Source organism: Gopherus flavomarginatus, chromosome 23, assembly GCF_025201925.1.
Source record: "Gopherus flavomarginatus isolate rGopFla2 chromosome 23, rGopFla2.mat.asm, whole genome shotgun sequence".
In the NCBI taxonomy this organism is placed as follows: Eukaryota; Metazoa; Chordata; order Testudines; family Testudinidae; genus Gopherus; species Gopherus flavomarginatus.
Genome location: NC_066639.1, coordinates 607,228 through 629,857, shown reverse-complemented (window position 1 = coordinate 629,857; position 22,630 = coordinate 607,228). Strand labels below are relative to the sequence as shown.

Here is a 22,630-nt window from a genome sequence, read left to right as displayed (position 1 = left end):
CAGTTTTTAGGTATCTAAAAGGGTGTCATCAGGAGGAGGGAGAAAACTTGTTCACCTTAGCCTCCAATGATAGAACAAGAAGCAATGGGCTTAAACTGCAGCAAGGGAGATTTAGGTTGGACATTAGGAAAAAGTTCCTAACTGTCAGGGTAGTTAAACACTGGAATAGATTGCCTAGGGAAGTTGTGGAATCTCCATCTCTGGAGATATTTAAGAGTAGGTTAGATAAATGTCTATCAGGGATGGTCTAGACAGTATTTGGTCCTGCCATGAGGGCAGAGGACTGGACTCGATGACCTCTCGAGGTCCCTTCCAGTCCTAGAGTCTATGAGTCTATGAGTCTATAAAGGCATATCCTTCTCTGTCCTGCCGCATCCTACTAAATTCAGCATGCCTCATTTTCCATAGGCTAATTCTTTAGTTCCTCTTACCCTCGTTAACACTGACATCAATCATTTACAAAGGTAACTTGTGCTTATTTTAAAATTCCCCCAAATATTTGTGACTGTTAAGAACAGACATCGTGCGGTGTTACCCAGTACATTGTAGCAAGTTTTCCTAAGCATCAGCAATTAGCACATTTTTGCTGTAGTAACACAATTTACGCAATGTACGGGTGCAGGGTCATTGCTTGGGCAATGGGTCATGTCCATATATCTTGGTCTTAAGGTCTTGTTTGGCTAAGCTAAATATCTCACAGGCCTTAAGCCTGGCTTTGCAGCCTTATCTTACCTACACACCTAATTCACACTCATCTGTGATACAGTCCAAACCCCATGGTGCTAGTCCTGCTTATCTTTTACCTAGTCAAACCTACAGTGAGCGACAGTGTCCTGTGATATACCAGAAGCTGGAGCAAACGATTGGTGGTTGTTTCTGGCCTCCGTCTCTCTGACCATGACTCTTTGATTATAAGCAGAAATATCCCCAAAACCTATGAGGGAATGAGCTCCATGAGGGGTTGTTTCCCTCAGCGCTGAGATGCAGCCACCTCTGGGGTAGGCCAGTGACCACTATTTGCCAGCAAAAAAACCTGGAAATGTCTTAAATATTTCGGCTCCTCCATGCCCGGCATTCTCTTGTTCAAGAAGAATCCCCCGGGGCTCCCCCCTGCTGGTGTGGATGGCTTGCGGGTGCTGGCGGTAACTTTCTATCTATTTATCAAATTGCGATAGGAAATCACCACAGGTTTTGTTTCTCTCTCCTCAGTCTAAGATGCAGGAAATTCAGCATCTGAAGGGAAAACTGTTGCCCTGAGTTCTTATCCCCAGGTCTGCTCACAGGGGGGCAATTTCTCAGGGGCCCCAGAGCTGGCAACGCAGCGGGGCTAAGGGAGCCTTCCTGCCCGCACTCACTCAGTACCGATCCCGGAAGTGCCAGCACCTTCCTGTGGCCCCTGGGGAGGGGGGTCTCCACACCCTGCTCCAGCCCCGAGTGCCGACTCCACAGCTCCCATTGGCCAGGAACTGCGGCCAATGGGAGCTGCGGGGGCGGTGCCTGCAGGCAGTAGTGTGTGGAGATCCCTGGCTCTCCCCTCCCCACCTAGGAGCCGCTGCCAGAGGAATGTGCCAGTCGCTTTTGGGAGCTTGGTAAGCGCCAATCTCTGACCCTCTCCTTCACCCCAGCCCCCTCTCCCAGCCCAGACCCCTCACCCACTCCTGCTGGGGGATCGCGGCCTGGGGGGGGCACTGTGGGTGCTTGGGGAGTATGTGTGCTCAGGGGGGAGTTGGTGGGGCTGGGGCAGGTTCCCTACTTGGCTCCTGGGAAGCCACGACCTCCAGCGCCTAACTCCACGTGCTGCCTCTGCTCCACCCCCAGCCCCGGTTCTGCAGCTCTCCAAACAGGAGAAATGGTCTGAAGTAAATAGGATGAAATCCAATAGGACAAATGCAAAGTGCTCCACTTAGGAAGGAACAAGCAGTTCCACACATACAAAATGGGAAATGACTTCCTAGGAAGGAGAACTGTGGAAAGGGATCTGGGAGTCATAGTGGGTCACAAGCTAAATATGAGTCAACAGAGTTACACTGCTGCAAAACAAGCGAACATCATTCTGGGTTGTATTAGCAGGAGTGTTGTAAGCAAGACACGAGGAGTCATTCTTCCGCTCTACTCCGCGCTGGTCAGGCCTCAATTGGAGTATCGTGCCCAATTCTGGGCACCGCATTTCAGGAAAGATGTGGAGAAATTGGAGAGGGTCCAGAGAAGAGCAACAAAAATGATTAAAGGTCTAGAAAACAAGACATATGAGGGAAGATTGAAAAAATTGAGTTTGTTTAGGCTGGAGAAGAGAAGCCTGAGAGGGGACGTGATAGCAGTTTTCAAGTTCATAGAAGATTGTTACAAGGAGGAGAGAGAAAAATTGTTCTTAACCTCTGAGGACAGGACAAGAAGCAATGGACTTAAATTGCAGGAAAATTAGGTTGGACATTAGGAAAAACTTCCTGCCTATCAGGGTGGTTAAGCACTGGAATAAATTGCCTAGGGAGGTTGTGGAATCTCCATCATTGGGGATTTTTAAGAACAGACTGGACAAAACCCCTCTCAGGGATGGTCTAGATAATACCGAGTCCTGCCTTCAGTGTAGGAGACTGGACTAGACCACCGCTGGAGGTCCCTTCCAGTCCCATCATTCTATGATTGGCTGAAAACCACGGCCAATGGGAGCTGCGGAGGCGGTGCCTGGAGGCGGAGACAGCTAGGAGCTGAGGGAGGGGCGTTCCTGTCACCCTTCTGGGGAGCCCACGCCCCAATCCCCAGCCCTGAGCTCCCCACCCAGAGATTTCTAGGTACTCTTACCCCCTCTTATTACCAGGTCTTGTGTTTGGGACATTTCTGTTGTTTCAGTGGCAGAGCCTGGAATGTCTTTCTGCAGGGAAAGCGTTGGGAGGGCGATGGGCAAAGAACCAGGACCTGAAGCTAACCAAAGCCCCTTCTAACATCTCCCCAGATGCTCCTCTCGCCTTGACGTGCTGCAGAATAACACCCATGTTTTGTTCCCGACCATCCGGTCCTCCTGTGGGACGGGGAAGGGCAAGGCTTGCACTGGCACTGATTCAGGTAGGGACTGTTGAGGAGTGGAGGGTGGGAAGGGTACAGTTAATATACAGGAGCGGGAGGAGGCAGAAAAATATGCCGTGGTGCAAAAAGAGAGTATGACAAGCCTGCTGGGACTTTTCTCACCTGGTTCCTAGAGTCTTGGAAGAGACTTTTAAGGTTTGGGGTTGGAAATTCCTTCATTGCTGGAACACCAAGCAAACACCCCCCTGCCCCCCAGACAGTGTTGGGAAAACCTTCCTGACACTTAGTGCAGGAGACAGAACAGATCAGCCAGTGGCTGCTGTGAGATAAGAAGGGGGGACCCACCCATGGGGATTAGGGGAGCTGCTCCATCCCTTCGCATCCAGCTGCTGGGACTGAGGAGCGAGTTGGGCTTCTCAGCCAGGGGCCTGGACCCTGCTGGGGGCTCCATCCCCTGTATCAGCCTCTGGCTAGTAAGTGAGTGATGAATGTGAAGACCCCTGCCCTCCCCCCCCTCTGGGAGGGGTGAAAGTCTCTCTCTTTCTCCCCTCACCCTGGTGTTTTCTGGATGCTCTGAGCCGGGTGGGAGTGGGACTCTGACTGGGAGCCTCCCAGAGCTCCCATTTGATGAGCTCCTCTCCCCTATGAATAGTGGGGCAGCCGGTACTGAGTGTTGGACTCTTGCTCTTTCAGGGGCGGGTGACTTTCGAGGAGGTGGCTGTGTATTTCACCAGGGAAGAGGGGGCTCTGCTGGACCCCGCTCAGAGAGTCCTCTACAGAGCTGTCATGCAGGAGAACTACGAGACGGTGACCTCGCTGGGTAAGGATTCCTGTCCCCTCGGTTCTTAGAAGGGGAAGTGACTAGTTAAGGTCCACGTCACCCCCACACTGCAACCTCTCCTCTGCCCTGTTTCACCAACATGCCAGTGACACGCACACCAGCCCTCTGCCCTCCCCCGTTACAGAGCGCTCCGGGAACGGGGCACAGGAGCAGCACAGGGCAACGTCTAACAACTCCTCTTTGCTGAGGCAGAACCGGGGGTTAGGTCTGGCCTCGTGACTGGAAGCTGCGTATACCTGTTCTGAGCTTCCTCCACAGAAACGAACACGGACTTGCAAAATCTCACCACCCATTCCCCTTCCCTCTCCCCGAGGATTCCTTCTGGGTCATTGATTGTCTTCACTTACCTCTCCCGAAGCCCTGGAGACCATTAACACGTACACGACCAGGCTGCTGACAGTCCCCATGGCAAAAACACCCCCTTGTGCACCTTCACTGGCATCACCTAGAAAACTCAGCAGTGAAATGGGGCAGACTTGGTCCCTCAGGGTTCACCTGCACCTCTCTGCAGACCACGGTCACAGCTCTGCCAAGCTGCTCCAACTGCTCCCTCCGCCATCCGGTTACAGCTACCGCTGACCCAGTGCACACAGCTGGAGGCATGCGGATAAACGCTCGTGTTCCCGTCTGCGAACACAGCACAGACAATGGCACGTTCTCTTAGGCCTCCCTCGTATCTGTTATAGATTCATAGATTTTTAAGGCCAGAAGGGACTATTAGGTATCACACAGACCATAGAATTTCATCCAGCCACTGCTGTACTCAGCCGAATACCTTGCGTTGAACTAAATCATCTTCCAGAAAGGCATCCAGTCTTGACTTGAAGAGATGGAGAATCTCCACTTCCCTTGGTAGCTCTTAACCTCTGCACCACCCTGATAGACACATTTGCAGAGGCTATTGCCGGCTCAAGGATTTGTGGGCAGGGGCAGAGTTAAGGTTACAATGCAGGGGTGGAGTGTACTTTACCTCTTCATTTTCTGTTTTTTTCAGAAGTTTAACTTTAGCCACTGTCTATATGTTGGAAGGGCATGAGGCCGCACTGGGCAACTGTAGATAATTAATGTAGTTTATGGACATTTGATTTCCTTGATTTTTTTTTTATGGACTTTTTTTGCTGCTGTAACTGTGTCTACACTAGAGATTTTGCTGGCATAGCTCTTTCAGTTCAGGGTGCGTTTTTTTTTTCACATCCCTAACTCACAGAGCTAAATCTAAGTGTAAACTAGGGAAAAGTCTGCATTTGGATTTAAGTACTCGAAAATATTGCTCGTAACGCAGGTGTGTTGATATGAGAGGGCAGAACCCCTTCAAAATGCAACAAAAAATGTGCAACACACATTGTCCAAAAGCTGTCTCTCAGGAGCCCCGTGACCAATTAAACCCAAATTTCAGCCAGTAGCCCAGCTCGGCATGCCAATAAAGAGTAGCAAATTTCAAGACAATATGAGTAAGGGTGAGTAAGTCACCGCAGTTAGAATGATCATGCCAAACCAACCCAATTTCCTTCTTTGAGAAGGTGACAGCCGCAATGTTCCCTCTCGTTTTTCCCATCCATGTGCGGAATGAATTTTGTTATGGGCACCAGTATGGAGGTGATGTGTGGTGGGGGTGGGGTTGAGGGGTTCAGAGTGTGGGAGGGGGTTCAGGGCTGGGGCAGAGGGTTGGGGAGAGTCAGAGGGTGAGGGCTCTGACTGTGGGTGCAGGCTCTGGGCTAGGGCTGGGGAGGAGGGTTTCAGGGTGCAGGATGGGTCTCAGGGATGGGGCAGAGCGTTTGTATGTGGAGGTGCGGGCTCTGGGGGGAAGGTTTGAGGGTTTTGGGATGCAGGAAGGGGCTTAGGGCTGAGGCAGGGGGGGTTCAGGCTCTGGGGTGGGACTGGGGAAGAGGGTTTCAGGGTGCGGGATGGGTCTCAGGGATGAGGCACAGGGTCTGTATGTGGGGGTGTGCAGGTTCTGGGGTGGGGCTGGGGATGAGGGGTTTGGGGTGCAGGGTCCCCCTAACCTTCTTTCCCCACACCAGCACCTGGGCTGGGGCCGGGGGAGAGGTGCCTCTCCCCGCTGCAGTAGCTCTGGGGCTGGGGCCGGGACCGAGGCAGAGACCATAAAGATAAAACAATACAGAAATGGGGGTTTCACAACCACAACTATTGAGAAATGATATCTTGACAGACAGACGCTATCGAACCCAGTTTTCTTTAACCATCTTACGATCTGCTTCTTTATCTGGTGATAGTGGGGGCTATTAGGACGAGTTTTCCTTCTTAACAGCCCAGTATGACATTGTTTTATTGTCATTTAGCTGGAATGTGAGGATGTGACTTCCTGCTTCTCAGCCAGTGGCTGCTGTTGGCCGCTCTTTTAATCTGGCCGCAGTCGAAGGCCTGACCCTTACAGGGCTGGGGCCGGGGGAGAGGTGCCTCTCCCTGGCTACAGTCCTGGACCCCTGCTCGGCTCTTGATAGCCTGCTGCATGGCTGCGCAGCTTAGAGGGAACTTAGATTACTGGCCTCATGGATGGGGGAAAGCCGTGGAGTTGCCATAGCTTGATTTTAGGGATAATGATACAGCCCCACGTGACATTTGCATAAGGAACTGGGGTAGATAAAACTACTATATGATGAGCACACAACTGGTTGGAAGACAGTAATCAGAGAGTAATTATCAATAGTTCTCTCTTATATTGGGAGGATGTCTCTTAATTGGTCCCAGAGGGGTCAGTCCTAGGTCCAGTACTATTCAATATTTTAATTAATTACATGGACAGTGGAGTGGAGAAGATGCCTATGAAATATGCGGATGACACCAAGCTGGGAAAGACTGCAGGCTCTTGGGAGAGCACTATTAGGATTTAAAATCACTTTGACAAATTGCTCTGAAAGAGAGCTCCTGAGAGGTAAGGACTCATTAAATCAACTCAAAGACTGGCAGTGCCCGAAGGAAACAAGTGGGTTTGCCGACCAAGACCTTGTGAGCACTGCATATTCGGTATTGTCCCCAGCTAGTGTCAGGGCCTCAGGGCAGGTATGGCTCAGAGCTTCCTACCCATCCCGACCCCTGGCAGGAGCTCTGTCTCGTCCCTCTGAGTGTTTGCATGTGACATAGAGGCAGACTCCATTCCCTCCTTTCTCCCCATATGGGGAAGAGTTTGGGGGAATTCGGTTCCTGATGATTTCCGCCATCTCTCCAAGACTTTTGGGTTTCTCTCTGCTTTTCCATTCCTGTTTCTGAGGTTTCTCTCTCTATCCCATCAGGTGACGGGATGGTGAGTGAGAACAGGGAGCCGACATCTCAGCAGGAAGAGGCTGAGAGAGTGAAAGCACATAGGGGATTATCGCAAAGATCTAAAAGGAATGCGTCCATGTGTCATGAGCTGGGAAAAGCCTGTGAGGCTCAGCGCAGGCCAGGGACGCAGCAGGGCAACCAGTCAGGGGAGAAAGCTGGTGGATCCATTAATTGTGAGGGAATCCACAAGGACCTCAAGGAATCCACAGCCCAGCAGAGAATCCTCATGGGAGAGAGAAAAAACACATGCACTGAGCATGGGGAAAACTTAATTAATCACTCAGTCCTTATTACCCATGAGAGAATCCTCATGAAAGAGAGACTCTATGAATGCTCTGAGTGCGGGAAAACTTTCACTCGGAGCTCACACCTTCTTAGACATCAGAGAAACCATACAGGAGAGAAGCCCTATGAGTGCTGTGAATGCGGGAAAAGTTTTAGTCAGAGTTCAGACCTTATCAGACACCAGCGAAGTCACGTGGGAGAGAGACTGTACGAATGCTGTGACTGCGGGAAAAGCTTTATTTACTGCTCTGACCTCATTAGACACCAGAGAATCCACACAGGCCTGAGACCCTACAAATGTGGTGAGTGTGGGAAAAACTTCGGTGGCCGCTCAGACCTTCTTACGCATCAGAGAATCCACACGGGAGAGAGACCCTATGAATGCTGTGAGTGCAGGAAAACCTTCACGCGGCATTCACACCTTGTTAGGCATCAGAGAAGCCACACAGGGGAGAAACCCTATGAATGCTGTGAGTGCGGGAAAAGCTTTGCTGACAGCTCAGCCCTTATTAATCATCAGAGAAGCCACACAGGAGAGAGACCCTACGAGTGCTGTGAGTGTGGGAAAACCTTCATTGACAGCTCAGCCTTTAGTAAACATCAGAGGATCCACAAAGAAGAGAGACCCTATGAGTGCTGTGAGTGTGGGAAAAGCTTCACCGTGAGCTCAGCCCTGGTTAGACATCAGAGGATCCACACGGGAGAGAGACCTTATAGATGCTCCCAGTGTGGGAAAAACTTCCATCAGAGGTCACACCTCATTTATCACCAGAGAATCTGCAAGGGAGATGAACAACATACAGATCTTTTCTAGGCATGACAAAGGAGGTTTTTTTTGCTTGTAGGTCTGTGCGGGTATTTGTACCATTTGCTTTGCTGTGTTCCCTCAGCTTACTCACGTGAATTGCCAGCTTTTGCCTTTGCAATTCACCCTTCTTTGGAGTCTCTCCCGTGGTCCTTATTATCAACTCCTTTGTCCAATGAGACTTGTGAGTATGTGTCCTTTTTCAGTATGGCTTTCTGGGAGCCACGTAAGGTAAATGCCGAGGGACTGAGATTGTTCCGGGGGGAGAATGAGAATGAGGGTTTTAGCCCCAGATGTGCGCAAAAAAAAAAAAATGTTCTGAGAGCAACGCTTTAAACAGTAAATCATGATGAACTCCAATCACTTCCCAAATGCATGGAAGGTGTGACTGTCAGGTGGGCCCAACTGGTGATAGGAGAGATTGTGAGGCTCCAATTCAGGACTCCTTGTGAGAAGGGGGAGCAGTGAGAGGGGAGAAGGTGACGGGGAACTGATGTTTCTGGGGAATCACAAAGCAGAACAGAACCGTGTAGACCCCACAAAGAAAGTTGGAGGGGCTGTGATGCAGGACACGCTGACGGCGAGATCAGAGAGGTAGGAGGAGAACCAGGAGAGGAGAAGAGAAGAGAAGATGTCAAGGAAAAGCACAGTCAGCACTGGTCCATCAGTCTCATTAGATGGAAACATGGTTGGGACATGCAGAAGAATAGAAATAATTAGGTTATCAGGCTTGGGGTGAGTGGAAGAGGCGGCATGGGGGTGGAGTCCACTTCCGGTGGGGCAGCTTAGAGGGAATTTTGGTGGGGAGGTGTGTGTGGGAGGGGTCCCCTTGAGCAGCAGCAGCCTGGGGCGTTTCCTGGGGGAGCTGAGTGCAGCCTGGCCCAGGAGGTGCGGGGAGCTGGGGCTGCTTTCACTGGGCAGGGAACAAACCGACCCCGTGTGTTCAGAATCTCACCTGGCATGGGGAGGGGACTGACTCATGATTTCTGAAGGGTTTGGGGCTGTAAAATGACATCCGATCCTGGCCCTCACCCCCAGCACAGAAATGTCTCCTCCTTTCCGCCAGCTGGCATTGGGGGGGGGGCACAGGGGTGCAGAGTATAAGCCCCCCAAACCCCAGGACTGGGATTGGGGGGCTCCTCACTAGCAGATGGGGAAACAGCCTGTAATCCCCTGGGCCCAGTACTGGGATCAGGGTGTCTGGTGAGGGGGTAACCTTGCAGTGCAGGGGGTTCAGCCCTTACCCTGCTGGCCTGGCTGCTACCTCATACACCCCCATTTACTGTACTCCCTGAATGCTCTGCACGGATAACCCCCCTGTTCCCCACAAACCACTCATAGGCCCTCCCCCAGTGTCTCCCAAAGCTTCTCCGAGCCCCCAGGAGGGGCAGAGGGACTCATGTTTGAGGCAGCGAGCATGTGAAATGCCTTCCTCATCTATCCATGGGGGAGCACAAGGTGGAAAGGCCTGGACTCCCCCCTCACTCAGCCCAGCCCATGGGGACAAAAGGAGTACGACCCATAGAGGAAAGAGGTGGACGTTCCTGGGGGGATGGGACTGCAGGGCGTCATTGTGAGGGGAGGGACAATGGGCTATCAGTGTAAGGGGAGGGGCTGTGAGGGGGAGAGGCCATGAGGATACAGTCACCTCCAGGCAGCAGGCGCCCCCTGAAATAGGGGTTGAACTGAAGCAGCTGCTTTGGGGAACCCTAGGGCCCAGCACGGAGCTGCTGTCCCTGCAGGGTCCCTGGCCGTCACAAAGGGGTGATGTGAGGTTACTGCCCCGTCTGTCCTGGGGTGGGGGCCTGGAGCCCCCAGAACAGCCCTTTGGGGACTCAACCCTGTGGGGAATTCAGTGTCTGTGGCGAAAGCACGTCTAGGAGTGGTGATTATCAACTGCGTTACAGCGACAGGAAGGAAAAGAGAGAGTTATTGCTTTAGATCAGTCTGGGTGTGGAGGAGTGTAATGTTATTGATATAAACTGGGACCATATAGAACATGGTTTGCAACTAAGGTCCTGTAGTGGCACCAAATCCTATGTAAAGGGGTTATATAAGGTGTCTAAGGCCAGGTTATGGGTTGCTGGTTATGATTATGCTGTCTGTATGTCTGTATCTTTATGTAATTGAAGTTATAAGTATTGGTTGTACACTGTCTGTATTCCAAATTGGTGCTGCAGTTCTGGGAAACACCCCAGAAAAGTTGGTTTTAGCTCTGCTTAACCTGCTTGATGGCCCATTAAGGACCATCAGCTACACAATTGACCCATTGAGAGGAGGCAGATACGCCTTGTGACTCAGCAGGGTGTGCAGAAACTGGCCCATGTGACTCTGGACTCCATTTTGCTGTAATTTTCCACAGTGAGAACAAAGAAGTGTTCTTACACCTGAAAGTGCCTATATAAGGCTGATGCCTCATCTCCATCTGGTCTTCAATTCTGCTTCCTACCTCTGGAGGGACTTTGCTACAAACTGAGGCTCTACACAAAGGACTGATGACCCATCCCAGTGGGGGATGTTCTCCAGAGGCTGGATTTAAACCTGCAGTTTATTCCATCTAAGCCTGAACTAAGAACTTTGCCATTACTGTATGGAATTGATTCCATTTAACCAATTCTAGCTCTCATCTCTATCTTTTCCCCTTTATGAATAAACCTTTAGATTTTAGATTCTAAAGGATTGGCAACAGCGTGATTTGTGGGTAAGATCTGATGTGTATTTTGACCTGGGTCTGGGGCTTGGTCCTTTGGGATCAAGAGAACCTTTTTCTTTTACTGGGGTGTTGGTTTTCATACCCATTCATCCCCAGGAAAAGTGGCACAGGTAGTGATACTGGGAGACTGGAGTGTCTAAGGGAATTGCTTGTGTGACTTGTGGTTAGCCAGTGGGGTGAAACCGAAGTCATTTTTGTCTGGCTGGTTTGGTTTGCCTTAGAGGTGGAAAAACCCCAGCCTTGGGCTGTAATTGCCCTGTTTAAGCAATTGGTCCTGAATTGGCACTCTCAGTTGGGTCCCGACAGAACCGCATCGTCACAAGGAGCAATCAGTCTGATTGAGTCTTTATTCTCTGGGATTCCCCTGGAGCTCTGCTCAGACAAGTCTGAAGTGGGCAGAAAAACCTGCTGCTTTCCCTGAGGGTTGGACTGAGGCCCTTCAGATTAGGATAGTCAGGCACTGCCAGCTGCACCAGGCAGCTGCCTGCCCTCGGGAACAGGAACTAAACCGCGGTTCTCAACCAGGGGCCAAGGAGGCCGCCAGCAGGTTTCACGGGGTCGACTAAAATAACCCAGAGAGCAGGGCCAACGTGAGACTCGCTGGGTCCCAGGGCAGAAAGCTGAAGCCTGAGCATAAGTCCCACCACCCGGGGTGAAAGTTGAAGCCTGAGCAACTTAACTTCACAGGGCCCCCTGTAGAGTGGGACCCCAGGGAATTGCCCTGCCTGCTACCCCCTAATGCTGGCCCGGCTTTTAATCTACTGGACGTGCAGAAAAACAGTTGTTGTGGCACAGGTGGGCTGTGGAGTTTTTATAGCATGTTGCAGGGGGGTGGGGTCCAGAAAAAAAAGGATGAGAACCCCTGGTCTAAAGCATGCAGGGCCCCAGGAAGCGGAGAGGAAACCTTGCTTCCCAGCGATCTGCCCTAGCTCCCGTCTCAGCAGCAAAGAAAGTCAATTCCCCCCACCCCGATGAATCAGCCAGGAGCTCTGTGCAGAGCTGGGGGTTTCTCCTTTCACTCCTGCTGGGGAGTGCGGGATCCCGGGGGTGTTTCTAGCGGAGCATATGGGACTAAACGGGGGGAACCAGCCTTTCATACCACAACGCTCACGTTCAAACCACATCTTTGTTTACTTTTTGTTTATAATACGCTAGAATCCTTCAATCCTAGCGTCATCATGGATAACGTGGCTTGGTCAGCCTGGTGGGATACCGAGGGTAAAACTAACCAGCTCTTCAAATCCAAGAGAGTGGAGATAAATCACCTCTCAGAGTCAATGTGCATAGAAGAGGCGTCGTCAATAGGCAGACGGCGGGCCAAATCCAGACTGCCAGACACTTTTGAACAGACCCTGAAATCTTTTTATTGTTATTTTCTCTGGAGACTGGACTTTGAGTAGACCGTAACGAAGAAATTTGGATCTTGACCAAAAAGAACGGCTTAGCCCTAAGAATGGGGTTGTGTTCCCTTCCTTATGTTCTGCTGGCCACTTCCTTTCCCTCCTTTCGGTGAAAAGCTTTGGGATTTTGTGTAGAAACTTTATTTCCTCAGGAGAGACCCAGGAGCGGGGGCAGCCTGCGTGTATCACCCACTAGATTAGAAGGTGATAAACAAACACCCTTAAGACGAGGCAGTAGTCCCTGTCAAAAAAATCATCTCTCGTCTTCAATGGAGTGACAGCCTGAATCGGTCCTTGCCTGGGCAGAGTCCAGAGATTGGAATCATCATCAGAAACAAACCCACCTGTACGTAGCAGGAACCAACCCCAAACCTGCTTTAAAAGGAGCTGTCTCCTTCCTGCTGGGGTGAAATTTGTCATTATTGTCATCGATTTTCATTTCCCTTCTTTGGGGGCAGAGATGGGGCTGGTGCTACTTCAGGCTGGGATGTGGAGGCCATGTCCCCATGTGTCAGTCACTCTGGGAAGCCTTCTCTGCTCACAGGCTGCCTCCAGCCTGGCTGGTCGGCTCGTGAGCTGTGTGGGGGTGAGTCATTTGGCATATGTGGCACCTGGGAGAAATGCTCCTGCCAGATGCATTGGTGGTATAGTGGTGAGCATAGCTGCCTTCCAAGCAGTTGACCTGGGTTCGATTCCCAGCCAATGCAGGGATGTGCCCTTTTCTTGGCCGGGAATTGGTTTAATTTCAGTCCCGTTGTATCAATTTATTAATGGAACGGGAGAATTAATGTCCCACATCCCAGCAGGTCATTCAACACCCAATGGAGGAAGAAAGGGGCGGGACTATACAAGGATCTTGGAGCAATCGTGGGAAGAGGAGCAGAGTGTGGGAGAGGCTGAGAGGGGACAGGGCCTCGGGGTCAAGCCCGGTCGGGAGGGGGGGGAGGCTCAGTGAGTAAATCCTCAGAAATCTCACCCCTGGGTTTGTAATGTCAGGCCCCAGCAAACAAGTGTCTCTCTGTGGGGGGAGGGTCCATGGGGGTGTCAGTGTGAGGGAGAGGGGCCGTGAGGGAGAGAGATATGGGGTGTCAGTGTGAGGGAGAGGGGCTCTGTGGGGGAGGGCTATGGAGGGTCTCTGTGAGGGGGAGGGTCCATGGGGTGTCAGTTTGAGGGGAGGGGCTGTGAGGGGGAGGGACATGGGGTGTGTCTGTGAGGGGGAGAGGCCATGAGGATACAGTCACCTCCAGGCAGCAGGCGCCCCCTGAAATGGGGGTTGAACTGAAGCAGCTGCTTTGGGGAATCCTAGGGCCCAGCATGGAGCTGCTGTCCCTGCAGAGTCCCTGGCCATCACAAAGGGGTGATGTGAGGTTACTGCCCTGTCTGTCCTGGGGTGGGGGCCTCGGGCCCCCGGAACAGCCCTGTGGGGAATTCAGTGTCTGTGGGGAAAGGACGTCTAGGAATGGGGATTATCAGCTGTGTTACAGCAGCAGGAAGGAGAAGAGAGAGTTATTGCTTTACAACACTCTGGATGTGGAGGAGCAGTCAGTCTGATTGAGTCTTTATTCTCTGGGATTCCCCTGGAGCTCTGCTCAGACAAGTCTAAAGTTTACTTTACAAACCACATCTTTGTTTACTTTTTGTTTATAATACGATAGAATCCTTCAATCCTAGTGTCGCCATGGATAACGTGGCTTGGTCAGCCTGGTGGGATACCGAGGGTAAAACTAACCAGCTCTTCAAATCCAGGAGAGTGGAGATAAATCACCTCTCAGAGTCTATGTGCATAGAAGAGGCATCATCAATAGGCGGACGGCGGGCCAAATCCAGACTGCCAGACACTTTTGAACAGACCCTGAAATCTTTTTATTGTTATTTTCTCTGGAGGCTGGACTTTGAATAGACCATGACCAAGAAATTTGGATCTTGACCAAAAAGAACGGCTTACCCCTAAGAATGGGTTTGTGTTACCTTATTTATGTTCTGCTGGCCACTTCCTTTCCCTCCTTTCGGTGAAAAGCTTTGAGATTTTGTGTAGAAACTTTATTTCCTCGGGAGAGACCCAGGAGCAGGGGCTGCCTGCATGTATCACCCACTAGATTAGAACGTGACAGACAAACACCCTTAAGACGAGGCAGCAGTCCCTGTCAAAAAAATCATCTCTCGTCTTCAATGGAGTGACAGCCTGAATCGGTCCTTACCCGGGCAGAGTCCAGGGATTGGAATCATCATCAGAAACAAACCCATCTGTACGTAGCAGGAACCAACCCCAAATGTGCTTTAAAAGGAGCTGTCTCCTTCCTGCTGGGGTGAAATTTGTCATTATGGTCATGGATTTTCATTTCCCTTCTCTGGGGGCAGAGATGGGGTTGGTGCTACCTCAGGCTGGGATGTGGAGGCCATGTCCCCATGTGTAAGTCACTCTGGGAAGCCGTCTATGCTCACAGGCTGCCTCCAGCCTGGCTGGTCGGCTCGTGAGCTGTGTGGGCGTGAGTCATTTGGCATAAGTGGCACCTGGGAGAAATCTGCCTGCCAGATGCATTGGTGGTATAGTGGTGAGCAAAGCTGCCCTCCAAGCAGTTGACCCGGGTTCGATTCCCAGGTAATGCAGGGATGTGCCCTTTTCTTGGCCAGGAATTGGTGTAATTTCAGTCCTGTTGTATCAGTTTATCAATGGAATGGGAGAAATAATGTCCCACATCCCAGCAGGTCATTCAACACCCAATGGAGGAAGAAAGGGGCGGGACTATACAAGGATCTTGGAGCAATCGTGGGAAGAGGAGCAGAGTGTGGGAGGGGTCGAGTGGGGACGGGGCCTTGGGGTCAAGCCCGGTCGGGATGGGGGGAGGCTCAGTGAGTAAATCCTCAGAAATCTCACCCCTGGGTTTGTAATGTCAGGCCCCAGCAAACAAGTGTCTCTGTGAGGGGGAGGGTCCATGGGGTGTCAGTTTGAGGGAGGGGCTGTGAGGGGGATGGATATGGGGTGTGTCTGTGAGGGGGAGAGGCCATGAGGATACAGTCACCTCCAGGCAGTAGGTGCCCCCTGAAATGGGGGTTGAACTGAAGCAGCTGCTTTGGGGAACCCTAGGGCCCAGCATGGAGCTGTTGTCCCTGCAGGGTCCCTGGCCGTCACAAAGGGGTGATGTGAGGTTACTGCCCCGTCTGTCCTGTGGTGGGGGCCTGGAGCCCCCAGAACAGCCCTGTGGGGAATTCAGTGTCCGTGGTGAAAGCACGTCTAGGAGTGGGGATTATCAGCTGTGTTACAGCGGCAGGAAGGGGAAGAGAGAGTTATTGCTTTACAACACTCTGGGTGTGGAGGAGCAATCAGTCTGATTGAGTCTTTATTCTCTGGGATTCCCCTGGAGCTCTGCTCAGACAAGCCTGAAGTGGGCCGAAAAACCTGCTGCTTTCCCTGAGGGTTGGACTGAGGCCCTTCAGATTAGGATAGTCAGGCACTGCCAGCTGCACCAGGCAGCTGCCTGCCCTCGGGAACAGGAACTAAACCGCGGTTCTCAACCAGGGGCCAAGGAGGCCGCCAGCAGGTTTCACGGGGTCGACTAAAATAACCCAGAGAGCAGGGCCAACGTGAGACTCGCTGAGTCCCAGGGCAGAAAGCTGAAGCCTGAGCATAAGTCCCACCACCCGGGGTGAAAGTTGAAGCCTGAGCATCTTAACTTCACAGGGCCCCCTGTAGGGTGGGACCCCAGGGAATTGCCCTGCCTGCTACCCCCTAATGCTGGCCCGGCTTTTAATCTACTGGACGTGCAGTAAACAGTTGTTGTGGCACAGGTGGGCTGTGGAGTTTTTATAGCATGTTGCCGAGGGGGGGGGAGGTCCAGGAAAAAAAGGATGAGAACCCCTGGTCTAAAGCATGCAGGGCCCCAGGAAGCGGAGAGGAAACCTTCCTTCACAGAGATCTGCCCTAGCTCCCGTCTCAGCAGCAAAGAAAGTCAATTCCCCCCACACCGATGAATCAGCCAGGAGCTCCGTGCAGAGCTGGGGGTTTCTCCTTTCACTCCTACTGGGGAGTGCGGGGTCCCGGGGGTGTTTCTAGCAGAGCATTTGGGACTCAGTGGGGAGAACCAGCCTTTCATACTGGAACGCTCATGTTCAAACCACATCTTTGTTTACTTTTTGTTTATAATACGATAGAATCCTTCAATCCTAGTGTCACCATGGATAACGTGGCTTGGTCAGCCTAGTGGGATACCGAGGGTAAGACTAACCAGCTCTTCAAATCCAAGAGAGTGCATAAATCACCTCTCAGAGTCAATGTGCATAGAAGAGGCGTCATCAATAGGTGGACGGCGGGCCAAATCCAGACTGCCAGACACTTTTGAACAGACCCTGAAATCTTTTTATTGTTATTTTCTCTGGAGGCTGGACTTTGAATAGACCATGACCAAGAAATTTGGATCTTGACCAAAAAGAACGGCTTACCCCTAAGAATGGGGTTGTGTTACCTTCCTTATGTTCTGCTGGCCACTTCCTTTCCCTCCTTTCGGTGAAAAGCTTTGGGATTTTGTGTAGAAACTTTATTTAATCGGGAGAGACCCAGGAGCAGGGGCTGCCTGCATGTATCACCCACTAGATTAGAAGGTGATAGACAAACACCCTTAAGACGAGGCAGCAGTCCCTATCAAAAAAATCATCTCTCGTCTTCACTGGAGTGACAGCCTGAATCAGTCCTTACCCGGGCAGAGTCCAAGGATTGGAATCATCATCAGAAACAAACCCATCTGTACGTAGCAGGAACTAACCCAAAACGTGCTTTAAAAGGAGCTGTCTCCTTCCTGCTGCGGTGAAATTTGTCATTATGGTCATGGATTTTCATTTCCCTTTCTTGGGGGCAGATATGGGGTTGGTGCTACCTCAGGCTGGGATGTGGAGGTTATGTCCCCATGCCTCAGTCACTCTGGGAAGCCTTCTCTGCTCACAGGCTGCCTCCAGCCTGGCTGGCCGGCTTTAGAGCTCTGTGGAGGTGAGTCATTTGGCATAAGTGGCACCTGGGAGAAACCCTCCAGTCTGATGCATTGGTGGTATAGTGGTGAGCATAGCTGGCTTTCAAGCAATTGACCCGCGTTCGATTCTTGGCCAATACAGGGATGTTCCCTTTTCTTTGCCGGGAATTGGTTTAATTTCAGTCCCGCTGTATCAGTTTATTAATGGATTGGGAGAAATAATGCCCCACATCCCAGGATCTTGGAGCAAGCGTGGGAAGAGGAGCAGAATGTGGGAGGGGCCGAGTGGGGACAGGGCCTCGGGGTCAAGCCCGGTCGGGATGGGGGGAGGCTCAGTGAGTAAATCCTCAGAAATCTCACCCCTGGGATTGTAATGTCAGACCCCAGCAAACAAGTCTCTCTGTGTGGGGGGAGGGTCCATGGGGGTGTCAGTGTGAGGGGAGGGGCTCTGAGGGGGATGGATATGGGGTGTCTGTGAGGGGGAGAGGCCATGAGGATACAGTCACCTCCAGGCAGCAGGCGCCCCCTGAAATGGGGGTTGAACTGAAGCAGCTGCTTTGGGGAACCCTAGGGCCCAGCATGGAGCTGCTGTCCCTGCAGGGTCCCTGACCGTCGCAAAGGGGTGATGTGAGGTTACTGCCCCGTCTGTCCTGGGGTGGGGGCCTGGAGCCCCCGGAACAGCCCTGTGCGGACTCTGCCCAGTGTCTGTGGGGAATTCAGTGTCTGTGGGGAAAGCACGTCTAGGAGTGGGGATTATCAGCTGTGTTACAGCGGCAGGAAGGAGAAGAGAGAGTTATTGCTTTGCAACACTCTGGGTGTGGAGGAGCAATCAGTCTGATTGAGTCTTTATTCTCTGGGATTCCCGTAGAGCTCTGCTCAGAGAAGTCTGAAGTTTACTTTACAAACCACATCTTTGTTTACTTTTTGTTTATAATACACTAGAATCCTTCAATCGTAGTGTCACCATGGATAATGTGGCTTGGTCAGCCTGGTGGGATACCGAGGGTAAAACTAACCAGCTCTTCAAATCCAAGAGAGTGGAGATAAATCACCTCTCAGAGTCAATGTCCATAGAAGAGGCGTCGTCAACAGGCGGACGGCGGGCCAAATCCAGACTGCCAGACACTTTTGAACAGACCCTGAAATCTTTTTATTGTTATTTTCTCTGGAGGCTGGACTTTGAATAGACCATGACCAAGAAATTTGGATCTTAACCAAAAAGAATGGCTTACCGCTAAGAATGGGGTTGTGTTACCTTCCTTATCTTCTGCTGGCCACTTCCTTTCCCTCCTTTCGGTGAAAAGCTTTGGGATTTTGTGTAGAAACTTTATTTCCTCAGGAGAGACCCAGGAGCGGGGGCAGCCTGCGTGTATCACCCACTAGATTAGAAGGTGACAGACAAACACCCTTAAGACGAGGCAGCAGTGCCTGTCAAAAAAATCATCTCTCGTCTTCACTGGAGTGACAGCCTGAATCGGTCCTGACCCGGGCAGAGTCCAAGGATTGGAATCATCATCAGAAACAAACCTATCTGTACGTAGCAGGAAGCAACACAAATCGTGCTTTAAAAGGAGCTCTCTCCTTCCTGCTGGGGTGAAATTTGTCATTATGGTCATGGATTTTCATTTCCCTTTCTTGGGGGCAGAGATGGGGTTGGTGCTACATCAGGCTGGGATGTGGAGGCCATGTCCCCATGTGTAAGTCACTCTGGGAAGCCTTCTCTGCTCACAGGCTGCCTCCAGCCTGGCTGATCGGCTCATGAGCAGTGTGGGGGGTGAGTCATTTGGCATAAGTGGCACCTGGGAGAAACCCTCCTGCCAGATGCATTGGTGGTATAGTGGTGAGCATAGCTGGCTTCCAAGCAGTTAACCTGGGTTCGATTCCTGGCCGATGCAGGGATGTGCCCTTTTCTTGGCCGGGAAATTGGTTTAATTTCAGTCGCGCTGTATCAGTTTATCAATGGAACGGGAGAATTAATGTTCCACATCCCAGGATCTTGGAGCAATCGTGGGAAGAGGAGCAGAGTGTGGGAGGGGCCGAGTGGGGACAGGGCCTCGGGGTCAAGCCCGGTCGGGAGGGGGGGAGGCTCAGTGAGTAAATCCTCAGAAATCTCACCCCTGGGTTTGTAATGTCAGGCCCCAGCAAACAAGTGTCTCTGTGTGGGGGGAGGGTCCATGGGGGTGTCAGTGTGAGGGGAGGGGCTGTGAATGGGAGAGTCCATGGGGGTGTCAGTGTGAGGGGAGGGGCTGTGAGGGGGAGAGTCCATGGGGGTGTCAGTGTGAGGGGAGGGGCTGTGAGGGTGTGAGAGGGAGAGTCCATGGGGGTGTCAGTGTGAGGGGGAGAGGCCATGAGGGAGAGAGATATGGGGTGTCAGTGTGAGGGCAGGGGCTGTGAGGGGGAGGGATATGGGGTGGGTCCGTGAGGTGGAGAGGCCATGAGGATACAGTCATCTCCAGGCAGCATGCGCCCCCTGAAATGGGGGTTGAACTGAAGCAGCTGCTTTGGGGAACCCTAGGGCCCAGCATGGAGCTGCTGTCCCTGCAGGGTCCCTTGCCATCACAAAGGGGTGATGTGAGGTTACTGCCCCGTCTGTCCTGTGGTGGGGGCCTGGAGCCCCCGGAACAGCCCTGTGGGGACTCAACCCTGTGGGGAATTCAGTGTCTGTGGGGAAAGCACGTCTAGGAGTGGGGATTATCAGCTGTGTTACAGCGGCAGGAAGGAGAAGAGAGAGTTATTGCTTTACAACACTCTGGGTGTGGAGGAGCAATCAGTCTGATTGAGTCTTTATTCTCTGGGATTCCCCTGGAGCTCTGCTCGGACAAGCCTGAAGTGGGCAGAAAAACCTGCTGCTTTCCCTGAGGGTTGGACTGAGGCCCTTCAGATTAGGATAGTCAGGCACTGCCAGCTGCACCAGGCAGCTGCCTGCCCTCGGGAACAGGAACTAAACCGCGGTTCTCAACCAGGGGCCAAGGAGGCCGCCAGCAGGTTTCACGGGGTCGACTAAAATAACCCAGAGAGCAGGGCCAACGTGAGACTCGCTGGGTCCCAGGGCAGAAAGCTGAAGCCTGAGCATAAGTCCCACCACCCGGGGTGAAAGTTGAAGCCTGAGCAGCTTAACTTCACAGGGCCCCCTGTAGGGTGGGACCCCAGGGAATTGCCCTGCCTGCTACCCCCTAATGCTGGCCCAGCTTTTAATCTACTGGACGTGCAGAAAAACAGTTGTTGTGGCACAAGTGGGCTGTGGAGTTTTTATAGCATGTTGCGGGGGGGTGGGGTCCAGGAAAAAAAGGATGAGAACCCCTGGTCTAAAGCATGCAGGGCCCCAGGAAGCAGAGAGGAAACCTTGCTTCCCAGCGATCTGCCCTAGCTCCCGTCTCAGCAGCAAAGAAAGTGTATTCCCCCCACCCCGATGAATCAGCCAGGAGCTCTGTGCAGAGCTGTGGGTTTCTCGTTTCACTCCTGCTGGGGAGTGCGGGGTCCCGGGGGTGTTTCTATCGGAGCATTTGGGACTCAACAGGGGGAACCAGCCTTTCATACCAGAACGCTCACGTTTAAACCACATCTTTGTTTACTTTTTGTTTATAGTACGCTAGAATCCTTCAATCCTAGTGTCACCATGGATAACGTGCCTTGGTCAGCCTGGTGGGATACCGAGGGTAAAACTAACCAGCTCTTCAAATCCAAGAGAGTGGAGATAAATCACCTCTCAGAGTCAATGTGCATAGAAGAGGCATCGTCAATAGGCAGAAGGTGGGCCAAATCCAGACTGCCAGACACTTTTGAACAGACCCTGAAATCTTTTTATTGTTATTTTCTCTTGAGGCTGGACTTTGAATAGACCGTGACCAAGAAATTTGGATCTTGACCAAAAAGAACGGCTTACCCCTAAGAATGGGTTTGTGTTACCTTCCTTATGTTCTGCTGGCCACTTCCTTTCCCTCCTTTCGGTGAAAAGCTTTGGGATTTTGTGTAGAAACTTTATTTCCTCAGGAGAGACCCAGGAGCGGGGGCTGCCTGCGGGTATCACCCACTAGATTAGAAGGTGATAGACAAACACCCTTAAGACGAGACAGCAGTCCCTGTTAAAAAAATCATCTCTTGTCTTCACTTGAGTGACAGCCTGAATCGGTCCTTATTCGGGCAGAGTCCAGGGATTGGAATCATCCTCAGAAACAAACCCATCTGTACGTAGCAGGAACCAACCCAGAACGTGCTTTAAAAGGAGCACTTTCCTTCCTGCTAGGGTGAAATTTGTCATTATGGTCATCGATTTTCATTTCCTTTCTCTGGGGGCAGAGATGGGGTTAGTGCTACCTCAGGCTGGGATGTGGAGGCCATGTCCCCATGTGTCAGTCACTCTGGGAAGTCGAATCTGCTCACAGGCTGCCTCCAGCGTGGCTGGTCGGCTGGTGAGCCGTGTGGGGGTGAGTCATTTGGCATAAGTGGCACCTGGGAGAAATCTTCCTGCCAGATGTATTGGTGGTATAGTGGTGAGCATAGCTGCCTTCCAAGCAGTTGGCCCGGGTTCGATTCCCGGCCAATGCAGGGATGTGCCCTTTTCTTGGCCGGGAATTCGTTTAATTTCAGTCCCGTTGTATCAGTTTATCAATGGAACGGGAGAATTAATGTCCCACATCCCAGCAGGTCATTCAACACCCAGTGGAGGAAGAAAGAGGCGGGACTATACAAGGATCTCGGAGCAATCGTGGGAAGAGGAGCAGAGTGTGGGAGGGGCTGAGTGGGGACAGGGCCTCGGGGTCAAGCCTGGTCGCGAGGGGGGGGGAGGCTCAGTGAGTAAATCCTCAGAAATCTCACCCCTGTGTTTGTAATGTCAGGGCCCAGCAAAGAAGTGTCTCTGTCTGGGGGGAGGGTCCATGGGGGTGTCAGTGTGAGGGGATGGGCTGTGAATGGGAGAGTCCATGGGGGTGTCAGTGTGAGGGGGAGGGGCTGTGAATGGGAGAGTCTATGGGGGTGTCAGTGTGAGGGGGAGAGGCCATGAGGGAGAGAGATATGGGGTGTCAGTGTGAGGGGAGGGGCTGTGAGGGGGATGGATATGGGCTGTGTCCATGAGGTGGAGAGGCCATGAGGATCCAGGCACCTCCAGGCAGCAGGCGCCCCCTGAAATGGGGGTTGAACTGAAGCAGCTGCTTTGGGGAACCCTAGGGCCTAGCATGGAGCTGCTGTTCCTGCAGGGCCCCTGGCCGTCACAAAGGGGTGATGTGAGGTTACTGCCCCGTCTTTCCTGTGGTGGGGGCCTGGAGCCCCCGGAACAGCCCTGTGCGGACACAGCCCAGTGTCTGTGGGGAATTGAATGTCTGTGGGGAA

At 52.2% G+C, this 22,630-nt stretch overlaps 2 protein-coding genes and 2 non-coding genes across 4 annotated transcripts in view; all 4 read left to right on the top strand.

The window, feature by feature from the left end:
* The window catches only part of LOC127039357 (zinc finger protein 345-like), a 200,491-nt gene that overhangs the window by 32,951 nt on the left and 144,910 nt on the right, over positions 1 to 22,630 (top strand). The window contains exon 3 of the mRNA XM_050932925.1: positions 2,951 to 3,060. Within this exon, the coding sequence (XP_050788882.1) occupies positions 2,951 to 3,060 (110 nt within the window). The remainder of the gene's footprint in view (positions 1 to 2,950; positions 3,061 to 22,630) is intronic.
* On the top strand, positions 7,119 to 8,537 carry LOC127039416 (zinc finger protein 239-like). The gene has a single exon (XM_050933156.1). The coding sequence runs from the start codon at positions 7,122 to 7,124 to the stop codon at positions 8,241 to 8,243; it is 1,122 nt and encodes a 373-aa protein (XP_050789113.1). The 5' UTR covers positions 7,119 to 7,121; the 3' UTR covers positions 8,244 to 8,537.
* Positions 12,983 to 13,054, top strand: TRNAG-UCC (transfer RNA glycine (anticodon UCC)). The gene has a single exon. It is a non-coding gene; the product is annotated as a tRNA-Gly (tRNA).
* Positions 21,779 to 21,850, top strand: TRNAG-UCC (transfer RNA glycine (anticodon UCC)). The gene has a single exon. It is a non-coding gene; the product is annotated as a tRNA-Gly (tRNA).